The sequence below is a fragment of the Meleagris gallopavo genome, chromosome 4 (assembly GCF_000146605.3).
Source record: "Meleagris gallopavo isolate NT-WF06-2002-E0010 breed Aviagen turkey brand Nicholas breeding stock chromosome 4, Turkey_5.1, whole genome shotgun sequence".
Taxonomy (NCBI): Eukaryota; Metazoa; Chordata; class Aves; order Galliformes; family Phasianidae; genus Meleagris; species Meleagris gallopavo.
The window spans coordinates 12,342,970-12,352,873 of record NC_015014.2 but is presented as its reverse complement, the minus strand read 5'-3'; the positions used below and the strand labels follow the sequence as shown (position 1 = coordinate 12,352,873).

The 9,904-nt window shown below is 37.1% G+C and overlaps 1 protein-coding gene and 1 long non-coding RNA gene across 3 annotated transcripts in view; one reads left to right on the top strand and one right to left on the bottom strand.

The window, feature by feature from the left end:
- Positions 1–503, bottom strand: part of DCLK2 (doublecortin like kinase 2) — a 77,603-nt gene extending 77,100 nt beyond the window's left edge. The window contains exon 1 of the mRNA XM_010709572.3: positions 414–503. Within this exon, the coding sequence (XP_010707874.1) occupies positions 414–503 (90 nt within the window). The remainder of the gene's footprint in view (positions 1–413) is intronic.
- Positions 504–1,178: 675 nt separating this feature from the next.
- The window catches only part of LOC116216539, a 30,139-nt gene continuing 21,413 nt past the window's right edge, over positions 1,179–9,904 (top strand). The window contains exons 1-5 of one of the 2 annotated variants that reach the window (XR_004159481.1): positions 1,179–1,416; positions 1,778–1,836; positions 2,175–2,221; positions 2,842–2,883; positions 5,856–6,887. This is a non-coding gene — a long non-coding RNA (uncharacterized LOC116216539). Of the gene's footprint in view, positions 1,417–1,777; positions 1,837–2,174; positions 2,222–2,841; positions 2,884–5,855; positions 6,888–9,904 lie in introns of those variants that run through there. The other variant, XR_004159480.1, reaches the window with a different exon arrangement.

The window sequence follows — 9,904 nt, the reverse complement described above, 5'->3', positions numbered from 1 at the left end:
TGCGGGTCCGCAGTGGCGGCGAGAACGGGGGTGGAGGGAGAATCAGGAGGTGAAACCGAGAAGGATTCTTTGAGGAAGTGGAGTGGTCGTAGGGAGGTTGGTTGCCCCTTGGGTGCAGCTATGCCCCCCCAAGCTTGAGCTGGTTCTGTGGCTCAGGTGCAGCAGTGAGGCTATTGCCTAGCCCTAGCCTTGCTGCGACACTCCGTTATTCAGCTGAAACCTTCAGGTTCTGCAATCTTTTCTATAGGATTTTCTCCAAAGCATTCATCAGGACATAAACCTACCACCACCCCTCCCCCACCCAATCCACTTTTTCCGTTTGTGAATCACATACATGTAGGGTTTGTAAGAGACCTAAAGCAGGATCCCTACGATAGATTACACAGCATACTACCCCAACACCACTCACTTACCCAGTAGGTTTCCCACTCTCTTAGAGGAACCACATCAGCAGTAGCCCGGCTCTCACCACCTTCATCTCTTATACTGGCTGTAGCCCACATGTTCCCCAGGTGACTTTTATATACTCACTAGACTGCTCAAGTTTTCTGTAGGCAGACATGGCCTGCAGGTGCATTGAAGTGGCTTCAGTTTCAACTTTTTATAAACATTTTCAAGTAACACAGAACATGCTTTCTTAACATAATATTTAAAAAACAAATAAAAAGCATTTACACCTGGGCACAAGTTTTCATGCCTTTTTTTTCCAGGTCTTTCTCTCTGAGAAATTCCAGTTTTGAGGGATTGATACAGATGATCACAGTTTACACTCTTTTGTCTAAGGCCCATACAACCATTTGTATGTTCAATTCCACACTGCTTACTCACTACGTGTTGGAAGGAGGCAATCAGTTTGATTCTCTGATGCACGTGGAGATGTTCTATGCAAAAATTAAATTGGAACCAGAAGGTATGAAAGATAGGTTTATGAAAGTCCTTTTTATGCTTAAGACACAATTGCATTTGTTAGGATGACATTCTGTAGAGGTTAAGAAATGTTTTTTGGTTCATGAATAGAGGAAAACAGATTGCTTCTGATATGTAGCTTCTAGACCTCTTAATAAAAACCCACCTGTGTAACTTTGCTCCAAAGTGGATTGGTGTCAGCTGTGAGGCTCCAGCTTTCTAAATGTGGTTTAATGGCACCAGATTGCATGGGCATGTTTCATTTTTGCAGAACCAATCAAATTACTCAGTTTAAGCCTCAGCTGGGTGGTACTTGTACTAACTTTTTTTCAGTATGCCCTGAAGCAGGACACAAAGATCAGGGTCATTTGACTTTCTCTCTTTACAGACCTTTGTTCTCCCAGCTGTTAACTATTGTTAGTGCATTGGTGAGGCTCAGGTGATGAAATAACTTCTGTATTACAGCGCTCAAGCGTGTATAGAGGATTCATGTGGAGTAGTAAGTGAAATGTAGGTGCGAATTTAATATATTAGCTATGACTGAATTTGTGTTGAACAATTTCTTAATCAGGTTAGATATTGTATAGGTTTTAGGTTGTTTTGTTGGCCGATGCTGTGTTATGTTCAGCACTTGCTCTGACTTCTTTACTCTGTATGGTGGTGGGATGGGGGATAGGATTTATATTTCTTTAGTAAATTAAAGCTAAAAGGGAGGTTGATTTCTAGCCTGTGAGATTCAATTGCTCTTAAATAAAAAAGCTCTTTACAGAGAGGTTGTAATTATACCTACGCGTATAACTGCTAAAGAAATTCTTGGTGTCACTCAAAGCGTGTTCCTCCACTTGTTTTCTTTCATTTTGGTTCTCTGCAGATGTGGTTTGGATTTTTAATAAGCTCTGTCTTCTCCATGTGGGAATGGCACTTGTATTTGTAAGTATGTTTTTGCTTTTTTCTTGTTACCTTGTTTCCATTAAAGACTCTTCTGTACTTAAGCAGATGTTTGGAAAGGTTTTCAGAGGTGAGGGACAGAACTCCAAAACAATACGGTTTGGAGCTGAGTTACATTTGCTATCTCAGTGAATTATGAGTAAATTATTGTGTGTGGTACATAGTCTTATGTAGAATTGAGCTATGCAATTACGCAATCCAGTTGTCTTCTTGTTGTATTTTTACAAATAGTGTTCATAAATTAGCAGTTCTCTTATCAGCAAGAAATGTCACATAATAATAATAATTGAATAATTTGATTATTATTTTTTTTATTAAAGGAAATCTCCTGACATGATAACTAACGAGCTTATCATTCATTCTTGAGGTATTCTTATTCTTGGAATAACTGTACATTTCCTATAAATCATTATAGGATTTATTCAGATTGTTTACTTGAGAAAATTAATTCCTTTAGAAATATCAAAATAGAAATTATTATATTGAAGGTACAAATTCAACAATTCAATAATGTTAAATTCAGTTTGCATAGGAGAGTCAAGAAGACTGTTTGGTATGTTTTGTGAGTTAAATATATCATAAGTCCAACATAAGGGCCTGACTTTTTTTTTTTTTTTTGTTAAAAACCATTGTTTTGTGAGAAAACAACATGACTTACAGGCAAAAGAATACTTATATTTGCTTTCATTTATTTTTTTAGACTGCTTGTAAGAAGCTATCAGGGGTCTTAAAACATTTATCGCTGTATTGTCTTTAACACTATCATCATTTTTTGTAGAAATTTTTTGCAGAATTGCTAATAATTGTAATTCAGTCTGTTTAATGTAAGATATGAAAATTTAGTGTCTTTAAGAGAAATGTCAATCTGGCTTAGTAACTGATTATTTTAATCAAATTTAAGATCAGAGTGGCTTATTAGCAGGAGAAAAGGTTGTAAGCTTTTTTGCCTTGTGGTACAAGGAGTGAAAATATCTTTATTTCTTGTAGGAGACAGAGGCGTAATGAGGAATTGACATCAAGAAAAACAAAGTGAGTAAAAAAACAACCTTTATCGCATCCATGAATTTTAATACCTAGTAGAATTAGGAATTATACTTCTCAGATTTATTCTCCAGAGGAATTTTTTTTAACTCTTGAGGATTTTCAGAGACATAATCATAGCAAATAATGATGATGCCTTGAATACCTTGAAGGTTGGAGAAGTGGGACAAAATGTGGAATTATAATGTCATATATTTAGTGATTATATTCTACTTCAAGATGCATCACTTGAAAGTAACAAAAATGAAGAAAGTGGAATAAACTGTTGATTAGGAGTATTTTCTGAGCTGCTACCAACATACAGCTGTGAGAAAGGCAAATGTAGTTGGGAATAGCAGGTGGGGTACTTAGTTTAGGGGGAAAAAAAAAAAAAGTTGAGGGACCCTCCTTCCAAGCACTGTTGGCTGAGTGTAAAATAAATTATTATGAAGAATGAAGTTGTAGTTAGTAATTGAGAGGAGGCAAATCACTTGCTAGTACGTGTTGTTATGTTTAGGGTTAGCACGATTGTGTATGTGCACTTCTCAGTTTGGAAGTCTCTGTGGGCCTTACCCGTCTTGCTTAGTTGCAGAAGTTCTGGGTCACAGTGCTGTAACTGGTTAAGCTTGACTTGTACTCTAATAATACAGTGATGGAAACAAGCAAGAAGGGTTGTGAAAATCATTGACAATAACCTTCTAGCATTATTTTTATCACCTTGATGGTTATGGAGGGAGACTGAGTGAGTGGTATCTTCATAGATTAGTGATTTTACACTTTTCATCTTAACATATGCTTGTGTGTACCTTACTGGAGACTGGTTTCAGCTTAGAGCTCTTGCAGCCTTCGTTAGAGAATTCTTGCATCTAAAGAGAAGTGTTATTTTGGAGCTGAGAGGCCAAACCCACTCCTGAATGTCTAAGTTTATGTGACTGCTCTAGTAGTTATGGTGTAGATGTTCTTACGTGTGCTGTCGGATTTATGGGAGAATGTCATGCTGCTATTTTGTTTTGAACTACAAACAGAAGTTTTAGTTAAATGTATTATGTCTGTTCTGAAGTACAATACAAAATGAAGTCTGGACAGTGACAGCAGTACCTGTACAGAAAAGAAGATAGTCATTTGGCTTTCATTTTATAAGAATCTTGCTTTAATTTTTAAAAGGAAACCAGATATCATTCTGTGAAATATGCCTTCAATTTTTACATGGTTTCTCTGTACCCGTGATACTTCAGCTCATACACCATAGCATTCTTTGCATCATTGACAACAAATTCATACATCTAACTGTATGCTACCAGCAAAACCATTTACACTGGAGCAGAATTGCATCTTGCAACTGCTAAAGCCAGCATAGTCAAAGCTTACCACCGGTGTTTTGCCAAACTGAACTTTTGGCTTTAGTGAAACAATATTATGTTCCTCTAGGGCTTAAATGTTGATAGTTAACTGTTGTCCTTAGTTTCACTCATTCTGACACAGATGAGAGGAGAAGAGTGTGGTTTATCTCTCACTCTATCACTTTCTTAATTTAAGTGATAACTGAGGGAAATACGATAATTTTTTAAAAATTTCTAGTAAAGTAAATGGGCTAGACAGTGAATAATTTGCTGCAAAGATAATGATATTTCTTCTGGAAGTGTTAATGATCTGTGCTGCTTTACAAAGAGCTGGAAATAATATGAACTATTAGTTTTGAGAAGCCAAAATCTTGAACTAAATGATTTCAAGGTCAGCTGTGCATTAATCAGAAATGACTCTGTTAAATTCCCAGCTGAAGGGCAGAAGAAGCTAGCTGCTGACATAAGAGCAAGCTTGACTATAGGCATGAAGTAACCTTGAGCTGTTGCAGTCTTCAGTATATTTACTGAGGTCTGAGTTTGGGGGAAAAAAAAAAGGAATTTTGAGTTTTTTTTTTTTAATGTAGAAAGGTCAGATGCCAGGGTTAGTTCTAAATCGTGTGTAGAGAAATTCTACGAAGGATAATTGTTACAGAAAAAATAAATAAAAAGAGATACAGTTTTAGCATGCATACTGCCTTATAAAACAGAAAATAGTAACACCTGGAAACTAGTAGTTAGCCAGAGCAGATAACAGAAGATTAAGCTATTAAACTGCTTAACAAGGACATATGCCAAAGTAGTTTAAATTGTGCTGGTTTGTAATTCTGCTCTTACATAAGAGGAATTCTATTTTACCAAGACATACAGGGGTGAAAAGAGTATAAGCATACAAGTTCATTCAAAGTCCAAATCCAAATGCAGTAACTGCCCTATTTCATTGTTTTAGCCTTTCATATGCAGATTTATGGATGAATGTGAGCTAGGTTTGTACCAGCTAGGATATGGCATATATTCAATTGGTGTAAAAATCTACATATGTTGAAGGATATTCCATCTGGTTTTCTGTTCTATTGTCTGGTTTTCTACTAGCAAATTAATCATGAGAATCCACTGTTACCATATTATGAAAATATTTATAGTTTGGATTTATCATATATATTTAAAACTGAACTATTATATAGCATGCTGACTTGATTGTGTTGTTTTAAATAGCAGGAAAAGAATTGTGCTGTGGACATGATAGAATTTTTATTCCTCTGATGCTCATCTATTGTAGAACAGGAAATTGTCAGAGACTTAGTAACCTCCTAAATTGTAGGTAATATTGTTTGGCCTTTAAATGTCTATTTTAAGAATATGGTGTGGATGAAGCCGAGATAATGAGATATTGTTGCCTAGGTTGTAGGGTATATCTTATGCGAAAACTTTTGCAGATAAAAGGTGGTGATCTGGTTCTTGCTTGACTGATAGTTATTTTCAAAGAGAGATCTTTGAAAAGTTAGGGTTGAAAATGGTAGCATTAGATTTTATTTTCTGTTACCTACCTATCTATTGTTAGAGTAGTGATAGTTTCACAATAGCAGAAATATTTTTAATGTTTTGTTCTTATGTCTGAAACGATGGTTCCTTGCTTTTTAGGTAAAACATGATTTAATCTGAATACTGAAAATCTGTGCATCTAAATGCAAATACAACTGTAGGCTGTGCAGGAGTTCTGTATGCATTTAATATTAACATGAGTGACAGGAGCAAGATGAATAGAAGCTAAGGATGTGTAACGAGTTCATCCTGAAGTTGAAAGCATATGCTATTTTGTATTCATTACTGCTGTTCACTGTAATAGCTATATAAAACTAGTACGTGCACTGTAACACCTGCACAACTGTGACTTTATTTTGCTGCATAGGCATATACAGGGTGGTAACTTCATTATTACAGTTCATCCCCATTTTGGACTGAGATGTTGAGTGGTTCTCGGACACCTGGCCAGCTGTCTGGAGGAGATAAACCAACCCATTTAGCAGCTCTTGCATTACTCTTTGCACCAGAGCTGAAGCCTGTAATTCTTTACATATTTTGTAATCAGATTCAGAGGCCAATACACTCTCACAGGAGTCAACACAGCAACAGTTTCTCCAAGCTTGCTGTCGCTTCACTGTTAGTCCATAAAATGCGTTATTACAGCATGTTAAATAATGCTGAGCCAGTTGAAAAAATGGCGAGGATTTTGCCTGGATATGAGGAATATACTATTTGAGAGCTGCGTGCACAGTGGAGAAAAGACAGGTTGTACTGACAGTCATTTAGGTCAGATTACTCCGTATGATGCAAGCACTGCCATCTTGTGGATTATCTGAGGACGTGGAGAGTTCTGAGTTATTTAATAAACGTAGAACTTTGTAAAATGATGTGAAAATTTCTAAATGTATTTACTTAAGAAATGTAAAAAATTCCAAAATAATGCTTGCAAGAAGTAAATTTTAGTATTGTTACATTCAAGGAACACGTGTGAACAGAACTTTATTTCTGAGACTAGTGGATGAAATGTTTGTTAGTTCTTTAGTTGATTGTGTGTTTTCATCATGTTATAAAGCTTGGTTTCTTCTTCCTCTTGTTGCTTTTTGTAAGCAAAGGAACATGTTTTCTGCCTAGCGCATTTAAAAATAAAGAAAGGGAATCTTAAATCTCTCATGCTGGATTGCCATTACTTCCTCTAGTAGAAGTGCAAAGAATGGGTGAAGGAGAGAGTAATGGGAGGAAAAACAAAAACACAATGCCTTCATGATTGCTTTCATAACAGATTGCTTGACTACTGTTTCATTGTATTTTCATCACTGAGGAGTAATTTGAGCTATTGCTGACATGCCTGGTATCAGTCCTGTTGTGAACTAGACTGGTTCACAAAGAGATATGGGATAATCTCTAACTGGGATCTAGGAAGAGACTAATCACTGTTGTAGGCACCTAAAACTTACAAATTTCTGTTAAGCAGCTGCACAGCTCTTGCTAGCTATTTCTCAGGCTATATGTTGCTCTGTTTTGTGCAAGTCTGTTGATCGTGCTCATTCCTCCAAAAAGAGACATGTCGAAAGGATATTTGGTTATGCAGACATAAATATAGCTTTCTAAACTTGATTAACATAGACGTATTTCTTTGTACAACTCAGAAAAAATAGCACTTGGAAGATATCAGCTGACTTTCTCTTGCTATAATACTGTGCAATTATACTGTGATTAATGAGCTGTAACAGGTATTTTCCAAACATATGATGTACAGTACATACAGAGTTGACTTTTACAGCAGCCTAGACATAAGAAAGGAAGTAGAAAGGGCATCACCTTAAGAGAAAAGGATCAATATAGCAATATCATGTGACAAAACTCCTGGAGCTAGAAATCAATTGTATCACCTTTCTCCCAGCTCCCTTTCATGTTCACAGTCTTACGTACTGTGAAATATTTATAATGGAAGCAGGCCAACAAGAAAATAAAACCCACGAGTTCATCTTTGTTTAGAAATCATATCTCACACAGCAAGCTAATTGAACAACTGAATGAAAATAGTGGTTAAGCATTGTTACAAAAAAAAAGTTAACAATTTGCACCACTGGAGTGAAGGCTTCATGTCAAGGTGAAACTCTTCTTGAGTGTACTGTCATTTCTAATAATTATAGTAGAGCTATTTTACAGGTTCAAACTGTTAAGAGTGTGTTGGTTTTGCAGTGTTTTTATGAATAATGTATGCCTGAATATAATACTGAATGTGAAAAATGGGAGCCATGAACTTCAGCACCTTAAGCACTAATACTTTACTGCAGGTGTCAAGTACTTCACTGTTGCTGTTGAATGTGTCACAATGTTTTGTTGTAACTGAGACAGGAAAATAGAACAAAAAATCTGAGGTAAACTAAATTGTAGTGTCGAAAAAGAATAAGGTAGAACATGGAAGCAAAGGACATCCTAACCCCTGGAACTTGAAGCATTTGGGATGATAAAAGCCTTTAACTAAACAATCACAGATCAGTATTGTTTTTAATGGAAAGTGAATATCTTGGGGAAAAAAGTAGCACAGATCTCTGTAGTGGAAATTCTAAATCATGACTTGAATTGGTGACTGAGCACCTGGTGGAAAGGCAGGGCCAACCCGGAGGAGCTCAGGTGCATGCAATGTACCTGAATGAGTAGAAGGGGTGGATCCACACCTTCCCAGACCTCATTTAAGGTTTGGCAGTGGAGGAAAGGGTATCTTTAGCTGGAGATCTCTATGAACCTGAGGCCTTTGGAAGGTGATAAAATTCTTTCTTTTATTTTTGTGCCCTCAGTTGTTGCATTTGAGTGAGTTCTTAATTGCTGTAGCATGGACTTTGCTATTCTGCTGTCATTCCTGCATGCTCTATCGTGTTATAGCATTATAGATTCCTGTATACAATTTTGGTCACCATTGTTGCAGTTGAGCAAACCCAGTACTGATTAACTGTAGTTGATGTTCTGTGTCTGTTCTTTTGTTTCTGTATCCAGGCATTACAAAGCAGTTACAAAGCGATTAGTACAAGGAGAGGTGTCCTCATCTGGTTATGAGTATTTGCAGAAAGAAGTTTCATAACATCTACTACAGGCTTTTTCCCGCCATACTTTTTTTTCCTGTTAACTTTGTCATTTGAATGAACTCTAGGAATGAATGAAGTGCAAGCTTCTCCTTGGAAGGTCAGAAATGTAGTTCAGAAGAACGGTTTAAAACAAGAACGCTCTCTGATGGTTAAGTCTTAGAAGCATGTGAGCTTAGCCATGCAGATTGTTTCTCCTTGGTTAATTTTTGTGTGATGGAAAGCTGAAAGTAAATATTACAAAAATGCACAAAGTGTGTAAGTGGTTCCTCTTGAAAAGTACTGTGTAGGCAGTAGCACAAGGTAGCTGCTTCTGCGAAGACAGTAGAGACAAGTTGTGTGAGAAAGATCTGTGGCTTGTTCCTTCCCAAAGCAAAAGAAGCCTGTCTGTGCTCTTTGGAAACTTAGAATGTATCTTCCAGAGCATTTCTATCAGTTCTACCACTGGCAATTTAAGCTTCTACTTCCCCATCTTTGTCTCTGGATAAGATTACCTCTCCTGTTAGCTCCTTTGCTCCCTCTGCTTTGTCCAGAAAGTACTAGCTGTGCTATTGGCTTTGCTGGTGAATTTGTCAACAGCAGCAGGCTCTGAAATGTGACACTTGAAGAGTAGCATGGATTTTCTTGTCTGGATTGCTATATGGGTGGGAGGGATATTTTACAGACAGGAAATGGTAGGTGGTGATAACTGCTTAATCAAATGCACTCCAGTTCAAAGGATCATAGGTAAAAGGCATGATGATCTACAGTTCCTTTTCAGCTGTAAATGGGGAAATACTGCACAAATTCTAAACATCTCTTTAATTTTATCAGGAGTGGGTTTTGTGGTTTAGTTTTGTGTTTAAGCAACTGTTTGAACCCCTAAGAGAAAATAGAAGAAAAGAAGCAAGCACTACTAAAATAGCAGTGCCTGCAAAATAATTAGGTTACATCTTGAACCAGTGATTGAGCACCTGGTGAGAAGGCAGGGCCAACCCAGGGGAGCTCAGGTGCGTGCACTGTACCTGAGTGAGCAGAGGGGTGAGCCAGGATCTACCCTTCCCAGACCTCATTGAAACGTTGGGAGTGGAGTTGAGTGTCTTG